The following is a 19,043-nucleotide window of genomic DNA, read 5'->3' as shown; positions in this document are numbered from 1 at the left end:
ATATAATATATTATGTACTCCTGGCTCCTGCTATAACCTATAACTGGCACTGCAGTAGTGCTCCCCAGTCTCCCCCACAATTATAAGCTGTGTGAGCTGAGCAGTCAGACAGATATATATAATATTATATATAGATAATAGATGATGCAGCACACTGGCCTGAGCCTGAGCAGTGCACACAGATATGGTATGTGACTGACTGAGTCACTGTGTGTATCGCTTTTTTCAGGCAGAGAACGGATATATTAAATAAACTGCACTGTGTGTCTGGTGGTCACTCACTATATAATATATTATGTACTCCTGGCTCCTGCTATAACCTATAACTGGCACTGCAGTAGTGCTCCCCAGTCTCCCCCACAATTATAAGCTGTGTGAGCTGAGCAGTCAGACAGATATATATAATATTATATATAGATAATAGATGATGCAGCACACTGGCCTGAGCCTGAGCAGTGCACACAGATATGGTATGTGACTGACTGAGTCACTGTGTGTATCGCTTTTTTCAGGCAGAGAACGGATATATTAAATAAACTGCACTGTGTGTCTGGTGGTCACTCACTATATAATATATTATGTACTCCTGGCTCCTGCTATAACCTATAACTGGCACTGCAGTAGTGCTCCCCAGTCTCCCCCACAATTATAAGCTGTGTGAGCTGAGCAGTCAGACAGATATATATAATATTATATATAGATAATAGATGATGCAGCACACTGGCCTGAGCCTGAGCAGTGCACACAGATATGGTATGTGACTGACTGAGTCACTGTGTGTATCGCTTTTTTCAGGCAGAGAACGGATATATTAAATAAACTGCACTGTGTGTCTGGTGGTCACTCACTATATAATATATTATGTACTCCTGGCTCCTGCTATAACCTATAACTGGCACTGCAGTAGTGCTCCCCAGTCTCCCCCACAATTATAAGCTGTGTGAGCTGAGCAGTCAGACAGATATATATAATATTATATATAGATAATAGATGATGCAGCACACTGGCCTGAGCCTGAGCAGTGCACACAGATATGGTATGTGACTGACTGAGTCACTGTGTGTATCGCTTTTTTCAGGCAGAGAACGGATATATTAAATAAACTGCACTGTGTGTCTGGTGGTCACTCACTATATAATATATTATGTACTCCTGGCTCCTGCTATAACCTATAACTGGCACTGCAGTAGTGCTCCCCAGTCTCCCCCACAATTATAAGCTGTGTGAGCTGAGCAGTCAGACAGATATATATAATATTATATATAGATAATAGATGATGCAGCACACTGGCCTGAGCCTGAGCAGTGCAGTGGTGCACACAGATATGGTATGTGACTGAGTCACTGTGTGCTGTGTATCGCTTTTTTCAGGCAGAGAACGGATTATAAAGTAAACTGCACTGTCCTCACTAGTAAACTCTCTCCACTCAGTCTCTACACTTCTACAGTAACAGTACTCCTCCTAGTCAGCTCCAGTAAATCTCTCTCAGTCTCTTATAATCTAAATGGAGAGGACGCCAGCCACGTCCTCTCCCTATCAATCTCAATGCACGTGTGAAAATGGCGGCGACGCGCGGCTCCTTATATAGAATCCGAGTCTCGCGATAGAATCCGAGCCTCGCGAGAATCCGACAGCGTCATGATGACGTTCGGGCGCGCTCGGGTTAACCGAGCAAGGCGGGAAGATCCGAGTCGCTCGGACCCGTGAAAAAAAACATGAAGTTCTGGCGGGTTCGGATTCAGAGAAACCGAACCCGCTCATCTCTAATTTTGACCTGTCGGCATTTTACATGTCGGTATTTTGACCTTGTCTGTATTTTAAATGTCGGTATTTTGTCCATGTCGGGATTTTGACCTTGTCGAGATTTTGACCGTCGGTCAATTTCTGTCGGGATTTCGACCTTCGGGATTTTGATTGGAGGTTTTTTCCTACCGATCCCGATGTATCCCTTCTCCATGCTTAAAACATCTGCTCCTTTGTGCGTTTTTGACACCAGTGGTTTATGTGCTGTCATGTGATAGTCGAGGTTCTGTATGTATCTCTTGCACACTGATCATAACATTTATTGTGTATTTGGTATGATGTTCTTTTAGGGCGATTATGGTGAAAGAGGACCAGCTGGGGTACCAGTAAGTACAAAATTGCATTTAATTTGTAATACTGCATCATTGCCAATTTATGACTGAATTATCTGTAGGGACTTGGGAGGGATGTTGTAGTGTACCTTCTGGTTCACTGGTATACAGCACTTCAAAATGCATAACTGGCATTCTAGTCATATTCTAAAGGCACTGGGTCTGACTCTGCTTCACTAACAAAATGGACATAAATTACTCCAATAAGAAGTGCTTACAAAAAAGCCTATTTCCTCACATATGCAGGGTCGTGTATCTCCGCATCAGCAACATGTACATAGTTTATGACAAATCATTATCATCCCTGTGTATTTGTTTTGAACCTGGCCTATATGCATATAATTGTTAGCCTGCATAAGCTGCATTTGTGTGAATATGCCCTTACTATACATTTCCTAAATGAGTAAAGCTTTTCTCGCCCCTATTCCATTCCTTTGGTCATAAGGTTTCATATGTACAAAATGGGTGCAGGCCTGCATAGACATATATGCATGCTTTCACTCTCTAGGCATGAACAGTACAAATTTACACAAGATACGCTATACAACAGGGCATATTACTCACTGTGCATCAGCGCCATTCTGTCAGTGGGATAGACAGCATAACACAGTGAGGCTTTTACATTGCAAAGCAAAAACTCTCAGCACTCTGACTATCCCGCAGGGCTTACCAGGAGAACTGGGGAGCAAAGGATCTGTTGGATCAAAAGGAGAAAAGGTCAGACACAATTGATTTTCCTATAACTATTTTGCTCAGGTGGAAGTTCTCCTGACAAAGTATGACACTGCCTCTCATACTATTGTAGGGGGAACCTTGCAACATGTGTCCATCTCTCCCAGCTGAACAACCTAAGCCTCAGACAGTCTATGCTGTGCCTGGCGAGCCAGGAGCCAAAGGTGAACCAGGAGAACCTGGAATTGGAAAGCCAGGAAAAAACGTGAGTGCCGTGTACAGTACTAAGCTAATTGCAACACTAAAATAAATGAGTAACTGTTAATAGTAAATGATGGAGGCAATGAGTAAGAAAATATGAGAGGTTGTATTAAAGAATAATGCAAACACAGAACCTGTATGTTACATATTGTGTTAGTGTGATATATACATATCATCAACCAATCATGTTTTATATGTATTTTTATGCCTTGATTTCCACTTGCACGCTGGAAATTGTCTCATGTAGTTGTACACTGGCTAAATATCTTCTTAATAATAAACATTATTTATTTGTGTGTCACTAGGGTATACCAGGTGACCCTGGGATGAAAGGTCAGAAGGTGAGTGGTGACAGAAATTCATTATACCCCACCATAGGAGCCCTTTGTTGCTTATTCAGGTTGAATTTCTATTGTATTAGACTGCTGTAACCAGCACTGTTTGCTTGATATACAGGGTACATCTGGCAATCAAGGGGATCCTGGCATCCCTGGGGAGGCAGGTGTTCCAGGTTTGAATGGTGAACAAGGAATCCAGGGACTCATTGGATTCAAAGGGGAGAAGGTGAGAGCAAAATATAAAGGGACACTTTATTCAGGTGTGGTATGTCTTGTTGACATGGTCTGAATGCATGAATCGACATGGATGTTATATCAACATGTACAAAGTTGTCACCATGGTCAGAATGTCACAATCTTTTTGTATGGGCCTAGTGGGCAGTTGCCCAAGGGTTTCAAGAGTATACAGGCCTTAGGTTGATAACTGAGGGTCCCCTTTTTCCAGGGCTACCGGATTTTTTGAAAATCGGTACTGGGGAACCAGAGATATCTGACTTCAAAGCAGTAGTTCCCATCTAAGCCTGTTAATTGCTCTTCCCAGTCAGATATCTTGGGTTCTCTCTAACGTAGAGCTTTTCTGAGGGTACAGTCCAGAACTGGGGACTCTCCCCTTTAGGTGTTTATTGGCAGCTTGTCTCTACTATACCCAGAACCAGAGATATCAGCCTTCCAGTAGCTGGTCCCTGCTCCAGCTCCACACACCTGGTATGCAGTTTTATATTTTCATTGGTGGATTGCTCTGGTTCCTGAACTCTGATCCACAAGTCCCTAGTACCTCCTGAAAGTACCTTTCTAGTTTTTTTTATCACATTGAAAGCTAAGAAATAAATTTCCAGGAACTGGAGATATCTGAAGTCAAGCAAGCTGCCCTCGCACCGGAAAATTATGACTATTAAGCCAACTCCACTATCCACCCCTGTGTATTAAACACCACTATGACCCTGGAAGCCATGTACCGGGGCCCCTTTATTCAGCCCATTGCCCCCTTTTACAGGCTAGTGTTCTCCCTCCCGCCCCATCTCCCACCATCTGTACAGTAAAAGAGTAATAAGCAGAAATTACTGCTCCAGGTCCAACATGCTGAGCGGAAGATAGAACAACCCTTACCACCCATGGGACATCAAAGCTGCCACTGATAGCACCCCCACCCCTACTGCTGGAGGATGATTAGGGGTCCCAGTGTATTGCTTTGCCCAGGAGCCTACACTGCTGTTAAGACGGCCCTGAATGTCACATTGTGTATGTCAACAGTCAGCATGTTTACATAGCATATTTCTATTGTTACAGCATGTTTTTGTATTTTTCATTCGACCATGATTTCTCCAGTCTTTTTCACAAATCATCCAAACATAAACTAGTACTATCACAGAGTTACCTAGCAGGGAAACAGGGGGAATGGGTAACCCACATGAAGTGTGAAGACCGTTAAAAACTTCCGGGAGGAATCCAGTCAATTAGGTTCCCTTTTGGAGAGCATAATAAGTAAAACCCTTTATGCCCCCGCTACAGTGGTGGCAATAAATATGCATCCTGGGTTACCCTAAATACAAGGAACATACAAAAGGCATTGCAAATGTACATCTGAGGAATAAGAAGCTATGCCACTCAACTGGCCCCTCACCTCTTACCCTCGTCTATACATCCCTTTATAGTAGAAATATCATCTCAGAGCTTAATAGTATGTAATAAATACAGTATATAATTGCTACCCATTACCGTTGCATGTATTGTCAATTGTATATATGTAACTATTTTCACACCAGTAGGTCAAAATATTGAATGTACTTTTGCATTAAAGAATAAATTATTAAAAAGACAAAAATCAAAACTGAAACTGAAGTTTGGATACTGACACTGTCTTGATAGATTCACTCCAAGTTCCCAAGGAGGGGAACATGTGATTTGAGTTGTGAATTCTGAAAATTACAATTGCATAAAGAAAGAATCCTGGTGACAATGACACCGGACATATATATAAACTCTATATACAGTATGTGTGCACTGACTGCAACTAGAGCCCAGCATGCAGAGCTAGCACTGTCAGACCACCTCAGTATGCCAGCATAAGGCTTGTGCATAGGAGAACAGAACATTCTCAGTCGCAGTATTCCTATGTGATAACCATGTTGTAGGCACCTATGCAGATCAGCACATATTACATTAGAATCTAAGTGTAAATTATTTCCTGATGTCTGAAAACTTCCCGTTGCCACCCAGAAGGGCATGGAATTTACTCAAAGCTATTAATGCATCACCTTTTATAAGTACAGTATGTTAATTTCATGTACTACACAGCAGATAAATTGAGATAGGGGACAAATGCCAGCCCTGCTAATCACGTTTTATGCTCCCATTATTTCTCAAAATCTGTGCTCCCATGTAATCTGACAGGAATACAGACTATAATTTCTATCCTTGCTCCTGTGTAAGGCCCAACTAATTAGTGTGTTATGTCATCATGTGACTTTAAGTTTCACATTTTAAAGTGGCACCAGCAAAAGCAGAATTGTATGCTAAACCGGAAAACCCACAAAATTACCCACGCCCCACACCATAGAATCCTTAAGGGAAGATGTACTAAGCAGTGATAAAAGTGGAGAAGTGAGCCAGTGGAGAAGTTGCCCATGGCAACCAATCAGCATTGATGTAACATTTATAATTTGTATACCTATCAATATCGTTCAGTGACGTCATCCAGTGACGTCAACGGTGCTCGCATCGTTCATCGTTCATCCATACACACTGGACGATGTGAACGATATATCTTGCAAAAAAGATTGTTATCGTTCATATCGTGCTGTGTGGACGGGGCTTTACACTCACTCAGTGCTAAAGAAGTAACATTGCCCCTGTGCCATTCAAAGGAGCTATAGTGGCAAATTGTAAAGCAAGAAAAGTGGCGGCACTCAGAGACTGTAGAGAAGTGACAATATGTGATTCCGATCTTTCAGTGTTACCAAACTTTCATCAGTGTGTATAATCTGCCCATGTGCCAGAACCAATCATACACAGCTACAGGTGATGCAGAATTGTACACAAACTCAGTGCATCTACTCTTGAGATTGGAGAGGCAGAACTGTGCTGTAATGAGGCATTCTTAAATACAGTAGGCAAACTTCAGTGAAGGTGTAATGACAAAATAGCGGACTATGAAGAGTGCGTTTGAGCATAAATACACCGGTTTTCAGGCATCTAGTATAGTGCTGGTGCAGTGTTGATGGCTATGGGGTATATTCAATAAGAGTCGGGTCCATTCCGACATGCAGAGGCTGTTCCCTGTGTCTTGTCCTGCCGCTGCTGCCAGCGCCTGCCGGGTGCGCTGATAGCAGCGGTGGGAGGAACAGTGACCGCCGGCCGGTGGGGGGGAACAGTGTGGCGGCCGTCGAGGGGGGGATAGTGTGGTGGCCGGCGGGGGGGAACAGTGTGGCGGCCGGTGGGGGAGCTGAGATCGGTGGCCGGAGCTGGCAGCGGGGGTGATGTCTGCGGTGGTGGGGGAGGCACTGCAGGGAGAGAGTTGCCTGGCCGGGGGATGGCCGTAAAGGTACCCCTCATCCCCGAAGCCCGCCGCACCGCTCCCCGTCTCCTCACCTCAATCTGACTTGTTTTCAAGTTGGATTGAGTTTGTCGGAAAGGGGGCCAAAACCTGTCGGATTTGGCCCCGTTTCCGTCAGCAGCAGGCGGATCGGCTGGTTTTCCGCCGAACCACCTGCTTTCTGACAGCATTCCAACAAGTCGGGTTCCCCGACTTGTCGGAAAAAATTTGCCTTTATTGAATAGGTCGAGACCCCTTCCGACCTATTCCAGTCGGAAACTGTCGTCTTTCCGACAAGACGGCAGTTTCCGCCTCTTATTGAACATACCCCTATAAAAGCAAGCTTGCAGACAGGGATGGTTTGGTCACAAGGATGCATACAACTCTGCACACAGACAAGTATACACATGTAGGGCACACTTATCGACACTGAAAGTTTCCTCCAGTAGAAGCCCAGAGAGGATAAGCAGATGGGCGGTGATGGGGGCGGGCCTGGACTTGTCATGTCATCAACCACTGGCTTCCTCAGAACCACTGGGTTTTAAGATCCGCTGCGCAAAAAGATGAGCAGTGATATGATAAGCACCCACCTCTAAATCAGGACCTTAGCAATGAGGGAGCAATTACAACCCACTTCTACTCTGCATCAGGCAGGACTGTTAAATGCCACCTCTCCCCTGCTATAGGGGGAGCATTAGGGCTGCAAATATTATTTTGGTTGTGCAAGAGGGTAGCAGCTGAGGACTTCCATTTTGTCAGCACCGGTAGGTATACGTTTTTATAACTGCAAATATACTTTCTCTTTACCTCTATCTGTGGCTGTGTAAAGCAATCAGACGCTATTAGTGTGGACATACCCATTTCATGATAACAGTTTTTTATCTTTGCCTTCTGTTTGGCCTGGTACTCGTAAGTGTTGCGTCAGTATTTTTTGTCACTAGTATAAACAGTATTGAAAAACACATGCCACAAACAGGTTTGAAATAAGGTTGTTACTAGAGTTTTATTAGTGTTTGGAGCTGGCTGTAGCTTTTGAGAATTAATATACCCACAGTGAACATATGTGGCTTGAACAACATGTGTTCGAAAAAATTGAAGCTACCACGGCAGTAGTAACGCTAGTAACAGCAGTAATGGGTAAATATTTACATGTACTGTTTAAGGCCTTGTACATTATGGGTTTTTTTCCAGGTGTATATCAGTTGTTTACTATCACTATTCATAAATGTTCTAAATGTTCTTGTTTACAGGGAGATGCCTGTGCCTCCTGTCCAGTATCTCTAGATGAACTCACTGGTGCTATTGGTATACCCGGAAACCCAGGAGCTAAGGGAGATCAGGGACCTCCTGGAGTGGGCCAGATAGGAAGACCGGTGAGTCACACATGTGTGTGTGTGTGTGTAAATATATATATATATATATATATATATATATATATATATACCGATTTTCATGGGGTTTTCACTGAAATGTTCCTGAGAAACATAGGCTGTGAATCATCTCGCTATCATGTTAATTGGCAAATTAGCAAACAAAATCGTTAATACATTGAATCGTCCCTGACTTCAGTGCTGCTGACTCAGGTAGCCGGCGGCCATCTTGTGGCATCTGGCTGACTGCTGTGGGTCCTGACAAGCTCCGCCTCTCGTCAGGACTCTGAGCAGCTAGCCGGAAGCCGCAAAATGGCTGCCTCCTGTCTGAGCCACCAATCAAATCATATTCATAACTGATGATAGTAATAAGACACGTAATGTGATTTACAGTGACATTTACAGACTGAAGGAGTTTTAAGAAAATAAAAATAAATTTTTAATACAGAAGGCATTAAGACAGATGAGTGAACTTAAAAATTCCAAAATAAAAAAATGTATAATTGAAAAAAATTAAATAATCACTTGGCAATGACGGATAGGCACTGCTAGTCTGCTTTCTGTTATCTCACTGAACCTTCTGCATAACTATTCTGTCTGTCTTTAGGGCCAACCTGGTGTACCTGGATTTCAGGGACTACCAGGAATTAAGGGTGAGCAGGTAAGTGAAGGAAACTGACTACATATTTTTAGTCTGGTTGTTAAACAAGCAAAATCTATTGTATTGTCTATTGGTATATTGGAAACTATCAATGCCTGGTCTAGGGGTCTCTCTTCTCTTTCTTCTCTCCCATCCCTACAGTTGCCCTGACCATAACTCTATCTCTCTTCTCCCCACTGTGGAAGGGCATGTCAGTGTCAACATCCTAAATGTCGACATTCAGCCCATACACCTTTAAATAACAATCTTGTTTGATTTGGGCAGCCTATCAGGATAGGCTACAGACTTGGGAGATATTTGTAGGATTCTTAAGAGGAAGGATGGCTATTTCTCTTTCTACTGGAGTTTCCCTCACTTCTACACTTGTGATGTATCTGTGGGATGCGGTCAAGATCCCGCCGGACGGGATCCCGGCAGTCGGAATACCGACACCGGGATCCCGACCGGCACAATCCCGACATATTCTCCCTCTGTGGGTGTCCACGACACCCATAAAGGGAGAATAAATTAGTGCGCCGAGCGTAGCGAGGCACCGTGCCTGCAGCGTGGCAAGCGCAGCGAGCCCGCAAGGGGCAGTGTTGCGCTCGCCCCCTGTCGAGATTGTGCCGATCGGGATCCCGGTGTCGGTATTCCGACCACCGGGATCTCGTACAGATCCCGTATCTGTGTGTGTTGTGGTATGTTTTAGGGCCTGTTGGACATTGTAATGTTTAGTAGGAAAGCATTGGTTTTCTATGGAAATAGTAATATTTGTAGAACTGTGAGGCACCATTCCCTAGTATGTGAGGCGATAGGTTCTGCTCTTGTGAAGAGACTTGGGGCGTGTTCATGGAGAACACTCAAACTTGCCTAGTAAGGTGATGTGGCTATTATCACAGTCCAGTCTATTTGAGTAGCAAAAGTATCTCCCTCTATTATGTCTTATTTTTCTATGCTGATGGTCAGCAATGCTTCATCAGCAACGCTGCATTATTTCATTGTCATTAATAGATGAATGACTTTTTACCTCAAATCAAGTGTCATGTCTTTATTTTAATGTCAGTAAGAAAAAGGGAAGGTGTGGCTGTACTAGTTGAGTTTAGATAGAACTGTTCAGAGCTTATCAGCCCATGGGGCAGATGTATTAAGCCTGTAGAAGTGATAAAGCAGTGATAAAGATGTGATAAGTGGAAGGTGATAATGCACCAGCCAATCAGCTCCTAACTGTAATTTTTCAAACATGTAATGATTGGCTGGTACGTTATCACCTTCCACTTATCCCTGCTTTATCACTTCTCCAAGCTTAATACATCTGCCCCACATGCTGCGTATTCGCTACAAAATAAATGGCATTCTTTTACTAAAGAAACATTAATATATATAGTAATATATATGTTATTTATTTATTTATTTTCATTGCTTTTTTTCTCAAACTCATGCAGCAAAATAAAAGCACAATATTCGAACACGTTTTAGTAGATTCCAAATGCGCAGACAATTGATTTACAAAATTCTAGTACTTACAGTATGTCTTCCCTTCATGAGCATAGAAAGTCCCTTCAGTATTTCAAATACTTTTTCATTATTTTTTTCCATGCTCAAATTTTTTGCATGCTCCGAATGACATATGCATAATATATAATTTGTTGCAATAATGTATGTATTTTGCCCTCTAGGGAGAGCCAGGGTATCCAGGAGAAGGAAAGAGAGGCCCACAGGTAAGTAAATGGGTGGTCATTATTGCTTGAAGTAATTCTTCAACAATTTACTTTTCGGTCATGAATCTGGTACCTGACCAATGCATGCACAGTAATACCAGTCCTTTGCAAACACTGACATACAGTACAGCAATACATGCATTCTTTAAGGAAGAGCTGACACTTTACTGATTACTATATTGGTCTTCTTTTAGGGGGAGACAGGAGAACGAGGCCCATCTGGGAAAACAGTAAGTATTATTTATTCCACATAGAAAGGTGCATACACACTTGCCGATAAAATTAACGACGTCGCTCATTTTCACCCTTCCTTAGCGACGTCGTTCGCTTTCTCAGCAAGTGTGTATGCCTGCGACGACAACCATTGTGCGGCACTGCGGGTCATTAACGACCCTCGTGTCGGCGGTGCATGCATGCTCAATCTGGACTGTAGTCCAGGAGCTGCCTGCACGGCCGCTGCGTGATGTCACTGAGCGATATGAACAGTCATATCGCTCAGTGTGTACGGCCGGCTGCCGACCGCACAGCCCGGGAGGAGAAACACTAGACAACATCGCTCATAGAGCGACGTCGTCTAGTGTGTATGCACCTTAAGGGGTACTGAAAATCAATTTTAGATTGTTTTAAAAATGTATCTAAAATCAATCAACATCAACAGTGTGTTTGAGAGTCTGAATGCCATATTTACTAACAGTCGATTTTAAAAATCTGATTATTTTATTTATTTAAAAAACAAACAAGATAAAACATTTTTGATGTTGGTCAGTTTATAGTCGTGTTCTATTCTATTCAAAATCAACCAAAAATGAATGATCACTTCCTACTGAGTTTGTATTGGACAAAACACACCACATGCAAGAAGCTGCTGTGGTTCCTCTAAGTCTGGTGTGCGTACATCTCTGCGCATGTGTAAGACCCATTCTGCACATGTGCAGAACAGGCCATGCGTCGTCGCACGCACTTTCCCCTAAGTTGCAGTCTGTCACCGTTTGGGGACAGAGAATTCAAAGATGCAGTTGTGGTGTGCGCTGCGTCCATCTCTGAATGAGGCCCATGATTCCTACAGCCACAGTGAACTACATGGCTGGTTCCCTATTCATTAGAAATGTGCGCCATTCCTCAAGTGTTTATTTCAAATGAAACAGAAACAGCTTAAATCATGTAATTTGGACCTGTTACACATCTGAGCTGATCATTGACGGATGCTATGGCGATTGCCAATGCAATTGTGCGTGCTGAGGATGTACGAAATTATGCAAGAAACCCAGCAGCCCTGAAAGGTACAGAGACGCCCACCAAAGCATTACACAGGCACGGCAACACTCTACACTTTTGCAGCGCACACGCAGATCCTTCAATAATCTGCAGCTTGAATAAATCAACACCCTGCATTTTTGCCACCAGTCACCCATCAATGCCCACAAATGGTGCCTGATTGTCAGTCACCATGAAGGAGAGATCTGGGAGTGATAGTGCTATTAGAGTTTGTTGCATGCACAGTGCAAAGCATATGCAATCGTAATTTAACGATAATAGCTCATTTGTGAAAACATCGGCATAAGCGTCCGTCATTTGTACTTTTTATAGGCATTGTAATGAAGGTTTAGGCAATAGAATGTGTTTTAATATATTGTTTGGTCGATTTTTGCATTTGATTTTTGTTTGATTTACAAACCAATCTGATTTGCACCACACTAATGGAGAAACAACTTAGGGCCTAATTCAGTAAGGATCGCCCCAGCGATCCTCTCTGCAGTTTCCCGATGGTCGGGAAACTGCGCATGTGCAGGACCCATTCTGCGCGGGTGTAGTATGGTCTGCCGGCGGTCGGGCTCCCGGCGACCAGCATACCGGCGCCGGGAGCCCGACCGCCAGCATACCGATAGTGTGGCGAGCGCAACTGAGCCCCTTGCGGGCTTGCTGCGCTCACCACGCTGCGGGCACGGTGGCCCGCTACGAGCGCCACGCTATTTTATTCTCCCTCCAGGGGGGTCGTGGACCCCCACGAGGGAGAATAAGTGTCGGTATGCCGGCTGTCGGGATTCCGGCGCCGGTATACTGTGCGCCGGGATCCCGAAAGCCGGCATACTAAAGACCACCCTTCTGCGCATGTGCAGACCGAGTCCTGTGGTCGAAACGCTAAAATGCGAACGCCTCTGCCTGATTGACAGATAGAGGGGCGGGGACGGCAAGCATTGTGGAAAATGGGGTTATGTCGCCCCTGTTTTCCGGGAGTGGCGAGGCCAAGGACTGCGTCCCAGGCCCAGTTTCCTGGGCCTCACAAGCTGCATGGTCGCTATGTTCACTCCATTTGCGATCATATCGCAAATGCAGGAAGGAGGTGGTATGCACCTCCTCCTGCATGTGCATTGCTATGGATTGCATTTGCAGCAGCTTTGCAATTGCAATCCATGCTGAATGAGGCCCTAAGTTTCCCCGATGCTCAGTTTTCGATCGCGAGACGATTTTTTTCCAGTCAATTTTGCATTTAGTAAATCTCCAGCAAAATTGACCTAAAATTGGTCAAATAAGACAAAACACAAAATCGACCTTTAGTAATTATACCCCTAAGCCTAGCCTGGATAACCTAGGCAATCTAGTGTCTCAGACAGAAATATCTAATCACACGTACCATTTACATTGATATAATCATGCATAATTATTTATACTTGTATGGATGACATTAAGTTAAATGATAATTAACACGTTCATTATTATAGGGACCACCAGGACCCCAGGGACCTCCTGGGTTTACTGGACCCCAAGGTGAAAAGGTGAGTACACAGTGTTATGGATGCAGAATGCATGTACCATGATCCGTAATAAATGTACAGTGTGAGGGTGAGTTTGAGTGTACACACCAATCGGTGCATCTAATGTCATGTCATAATTCTTACCGCATCTTAAATTCACCTGTAACTGGCAGTGACAGTTAAAGATTATTTGGTGAAATATAATTGACAATGATTAATTTCTAGGGTGCCAATGGGCAAAAAGGAGCATCAGGAAACCCTGGACTTCCCGGAGTGGGATCCATGGGACCTCCGGTGAGTACAGTCAATTCTCCTAACAAAAAAACAGACTGGAGGTTCCTTATAAAATGCAAATCATTTGCTCTGCTTTGTAAGAGGATCTTCGGAGATTATAGGGCTGAATTAGAAATGTATGCAATCAGGGGCGGATTGGGAGCAAAAAGCGGCCTTGGAAAAATTTGTTCTAGTGGCCCCACATGGGCAGCACCAGAGGTGTAAGGTCTAGCCATGGGCCATGGCAGCAGCACCCTCCCCCCAAGACTTTCCAGATAGTGGGCATGTCCAGCATCAAGGGGGAAGTTAAAAAGAAATAAAATTAAATATTATGACACATTATATGATACACCTTCAGAATTTAGGAAACTATATAATTCTTTAGAAAGATATATTTTCTTGCTTATTACACCAACCATATCCCAATCACTATTCACTCAATCTTATATGTCAGCCAAGCAGGCAGACAGAGCATACACTAGATCATCTACAATCACAGGCTAAATGGCAAAGTCATTTTCATATATGCAAATTCTTTGGCATCTTATTCATTATGTCTATAAATAGGACCACATGTCCTCAAACAAAACAGGCCCCACGGGTGCATCGGCCCACCGGGAATCTTCCCTGTGGAGGACCCTATGGCCAATCCGCCTCTGTATGCAATTCAGCTGCAAAATGTAATCAGGGTCTGCCACCCCTATACATTTATGAGCAGCCACCATCACTCTCAGCATGCATCTACACTATGTAGACAAAAGTGATTGGACACCCCCGTGCAAGTGAAATGGTGTGCTCCTGCAGCAGACACATGTTTGTGAAGGTATACAACGGGTAGAGGGGCACTGATTAGATCATTTGCTATCGAAATGGCTTGCCGGAAGGAGCTAACCGTGTTTTAAAAGGGGATCGTCATAGGCTGCTCGATTGGAGGTATGAGTGTAAGAAGCATTATAGATGTTAGGAAGGCTCCTAAATCCACCGTCTTTTGTCATTAATGCGTGGAAGAAGAGTGGTCATTGCAGGATTGCACCTTACCCTTGAAGACCCCCAAAACAGCAACCCAGGGACCGGAGATTGTTAACCAGGGAGCTGTGAAAGAACAGGGATCTTCCCATGCATACCATTTCACACAAGTTACAAATGGCCACTAATATGCCGGTTTCGACAAGAACACTTCGGAGGGAGGCCCATGCACTTCAATATTATGGGTGAGCAGTTGCTCATTAACCTCTAACAACAAAGAAGAATGCAGCCCAGCACTTACGATGGTGTAAGGAGCGCATAAACTGGACAGTGGAACAATGGCAGCAAGTGTTATAGAATGACAAATCACGATTTCCACTTTTCAGATCAGATGGACGTGTTTGGCGATTGCCAGGAGAACATCTGATGCCAGAGTGTACAGTACCCACAGTTAGGCATGGAGGTGATGGCGTTATGCTGAGGGGCTGTTTCAGCAGGTTTGACATGGGTCCATTAGTTGTAATGCATGGTCACTTTAACTCTGAGGGGTGTAGTATGATATGCCGGTGGCCGGGCTCCCAACCACCAGCATACCGACAGCTGGGTGAGCGCAAATGAGCCCCTTGCGGGCACGCTGCGCTCGCCATGCAGTGGGCACAGTGGCCCGTGTATTTATTCTCCCTCCATGGTGGTCGTGGACCCCCAAGAGGGAGAAAAGTTGTCAGTATGCCGGGTGTCAGGATTCTGGCACCGGTATACTGTGCACCGGGATCCCAACAGCCGGCAAACTGAATACCGCCCATTCTGAGAAGTATAGTGATGTTCTCAATAACTCTATGCTCCCTACAATTTGGCAGTTCTACGGAAACGACAAATGTTAGGGCAACAATGCCACCTGTCATGTTTCTAGGACGACGCTGAACTGGTATACATAAAATTCGGTAACCTGGATGGACTGGCCAACTCAGAGTACAGATGTTAACCCTTTTAAGAACCACTGGGATGAATTGGTGCGACAGGTGTGTTCTTGGCTGACTCGATCTTCTTCAGTGTCAAGTTTGGTCACTGTACTTAAGGCGGTATGGCAAAACATACTGCCTGCTGTTGTCCAGGAACTTGTGGACAGTTTGCCAAAAAGGGTGTCTGTAGTAATGACTGCATGACCTACATGGACTGCATGGACCTACAAAGTACTGATGTCAATAAAATCTTGTTGCTCTATTTGCCATCAGTGTCCAGTCACCTTTGTCAACATAGTGCACATGGTGCAAAGAATCTGTCTACATCTCTGCATACGCTCACCTTTAAATAGCCTGTCATTCCATCAACATACTCACCTATCCTATGTGTGAGCACCCAGCTGCTGCCAAGTTACACCCATTTAGCCACAAGTGGAGATCTGGCTGACTTGCATGCGACTGGCTGGACAAACGGCAAAGATTTGTATGTATGTTCCGATTTAACACAGTGCAAAAAATCCCAGTTGCAGGAGCTTTGCATGTGACTTTTAAAAAGGCACCTACTGTATGTGCTTTCAATTGTAAAAGTCTGCCTAGATTTATGCCAGGGGGAGTGGTTTATGGACAAGCAGGTGGCATATGTTGAGAGCAGAAATCTGCCAAGGGAGGGGAGGAAATGAGTGAAGTATAAGTGAAGGAAATTCTAGCAATTTATGGCATTGCTATATACCCTCTTTTGGGAAGCAGGGCAGAAATGAGATATCCTTTTAAGAAGCGCGTGGTAATGTGATAAAAAGGTGTGAGAGATCATTTCAGGGGAAGTAGTATACTTGCTGTGAGGGGGGACATGTCTTTTGCCTGGTCTGTGCCGCTAGTAGTAAGTACTTCAGCAAAGAAGCATATTTCTAGTCATACTCCCAGCAATGGTATATAAAGTCAACAGTCACATACTGTAATTGCTACACATAATCCTGGTGGTGTCAGGATCAATGAGGAACACAAAGTAGTAGTTTTATTTCAGTTGGTGGTAATAAAGGGGAAATAAGTCAGACATCTCCTGAGATGGTGCACTTAGAAAATGACCTCCACTAATGATTTGGTCCATATGGACATATATTTTTACTATTAAACATAATTAACCCACAGGGTCCATTTTGCAAATACAGCTGGTTACTTAGTTTAAACTGTTGGCTAGAGTCAATTTCTAATAGAGTAGATGATTCTGGGAAACTGTGATACTGTAGACTCCTTTATCTCGGGAAGGTTATGAAGACCTTGTTAGGGCACATCTAGATAACCATGCGACTCCTGAACTGACTAGAACAGGTATCGCCTACAACAGACGCCGTTACTGCCAGAGAAGTAAGATCCCCAGGAACTAGGATGCCACCAGATCCAAGAGTCAATATGGAAACTAGGGGGTATATTTACTTAAGTGAAGGTTTTTACAATTGGAAATATTGCCCATAGCAACTAATCAGATTCCATTTATTTATCTAGCACCTTCTAGAAGATAATAGCTAGAATATGATTTGTTGCTATGGGCAACATCTCCACTTCTAAAAATCCGCACTGTAGTAAATAATGGCCCTGATGTGCACAAGGATTGGGCTGAGCCTGAGATGGGAACAGAAATAATATTTCAGTGGCTGTAGGCAAATACACAGAAAGAAACAGGTAATAGCTGAAAGTTGCGAGAGTAATGTGGCCAATCCTGGGCCATTTTTTCAATCCGGGGAATCGGGATTGAAACATGATCAATCCTGGGATTCCCGGGATCCTTTTCAGTGTCCTCCCCACCCTTCCCAAGTCCACATAATGTACTCTCACCCTGGGGGGCAGGGGGAGGTGAGCAGGTGGAGCCGGGCAGCGTTTGAGCCTCCCGAGGACGCTCAATGCTGCCCGGCATTGAAGACACAAAGGGCCTTCCTAATTCCCAAATCCCCGGGATTAGAAGTCCCAATCCCGAGATTGAATCCTGGACAATTTTGGCCAAAATCCCGGGATCCCACCGATCCCGGATTGGCCACCATATGCGAGAGGAGAAAACAGGCTGAGAATTCTAGGCCCAGAAACAAAAGGTAGAATGCAGACAGACACAGGACTGGCAAAGGCGTGGAGCAGGAAGGGATTAAAAAAAACAGGGACAAGTAGCAAGGCAAAAATGGCTGGCAGGAACTAGCAGCATAATTTATAGAAAATCTGCAGCAGGGCTGGTGACTCTGGCAGTACAGAAACTATAGCCATGTAGCTGAATTAGTCAGAATCCCAGAACAGAGATAGACCCCTTGCAATTATACATACAGGCCCCTTGCAGTTACTTACAGTACCCTGCAGCTGAGTAGCTGCACAAACAAAGGAAGCACCCCATCTGTTTAGTAACAGCTGGGACCACCAGGCAGTGCGAACTAGAGTGTCTGGCTGGGTGCATAGCCACTGTCGAGGTCATCGATCATTGCGCTGACGCCGAGCAACGACCAGGACCAGCAGGACCTGTGAGTTGCTGCAGCGGCACCGAACAGACATAGTTTGTGGGTGGCAACTGACCGTTTTGCAGGAGTGTCCGGAAAAACGCATGCGGGCTCAGGTGTTTGGAGGGAGGGTGTCTGACGTCAGCTTCGGCCCCGATCACCAGGAATCCATTGCAGCGGCTGAGTAAGTCCTGGGCTGCACAGAAACTGCACAAACTGTTGTTTTTGCAGCTCTGAAAAAGAAGCAAATGTACACTTGCACAGGCTTTATCCCTCCCCCTGTAGGCGGCGACTATCTGACCGCAGGGCTGCAAGAAACGCACCCTAGCGACCAGGCCAGAATGACTCCCCATGTGCACTGCAGGTGGGGCAGATATAACATGTGCAGGGAGAGTTAGATTTGGGTGGAGTGTATTCAAACTGAAATCTAAATTGCAGTGTAAATATAAAGCAGCCAGTATTTATCCTGCACAGAAACAATATAACCCACCCAAATCTAACTCTCTATGCACATGTTATATCTGCCCCACCTGCACTGCACATGGTTTTGCCCATTAGAGGAAAATGTTGTTTTGCAATCAACCTTGAATTAGGCCCAATGTCCACCCTTCATGAAGTCTCAGATTTGATCACAATCAGGCTCCTCTTGCATACGCTTTGCTAGAGATTACATCTAACCAATGATGCAAACTAAGTATAGTTTTATACTGTTTATTTGCGTTTGGCATCATGTGGGTCTATTCCATTTAAGCATAAAAATTTAAACAAAGCTGGATTGTTACAGTAATTTCAAGACACTGCTGTCCTGATTTAGGTGGTCATTCCGAGTTGTTCGCTAGCTGCATTCGTTCGCTGTGCAGCGATGAGGCAAAAAAAGTCACTTCTGCGCATGCGTATGCGGCGCAATGTGCACGTGCGACGTACTATTACAATGAACGATGTAGTTTCACACAGG

At 44.4% G+C, this 19,043-nt stretch overlaps 1 protein-coding gene across 9 annotated transcripts in view; it reads left to right on the top strand.

The window, feature by feature from the left end:
- The window catches only part of COL16A1 (collagen type XVI alpha 1 chain), a 303,979-nt gene that overhangs the window by 210,354 nt on the left and 74,582 nt on the right, over nt 1-19,043 (top strand). For all 9 annotated transcript variants that reach the window (XM_063954229.1, XM_063954228.1, XM_063954227.1 and 6 more), the window contains 11 exons: nt 2,094-2,129; nt 2,799-2,852; nt 2,941-3,072; nt 3,374-3,409; nt 3,525-3,632; nt 8,189-8,311; nt 8,916-8,969; nt 10,625-10,666; nt 10,861-10,896; nt 13,387-13,440; nt 13,645-13,713. In XM_063954229.1, coding sequence (XP_063810299.1) covers nt 2,094-2,129; nt 2,799-2,852; nt 2,941-3,072; nt 3,374-3,409; nt 3,525-3,632; nt 8,189-8,311; nt 8,916-8,969; nt 10,625-10,666; nt 10,861-10,896; nt 13,387-13,440; nt 13,645-13,713 — 744 coding nt within the window. The remainder of the gene's footprint in view (nt 1-2,093; nt 2,130-2,798; nt 2,853-2,940; nt 3,073-3,373; nt 3,410-3,524; nt 3,633-8,188; nt 8,312-8,915; nt 8,970-10,624; nt 10,667-10,860; nt 10,897-13,386; nt 13,441-13,644; nt 13,714-19,043) is intronic.

Source organism: Pseudophryne corroboree, chromosome 2 (genome assembly GCF_028390025.1).
Source record: "Pseudophryne corroboree isolate aPseCor3 chromosome 2, aPseCor3.hap2, whole genome shotgun sequence".
NCBI lineage: Eukaryota > Metazoa > Chordata > Amphibia > Anura > Myobatrachidae > Pseudophryne > Pseudophryne corroboree.
Note: the sequence above shows the minus strand (reverse complement) of the source record. Positions and strands in the feature narration are given on the sequence as shown.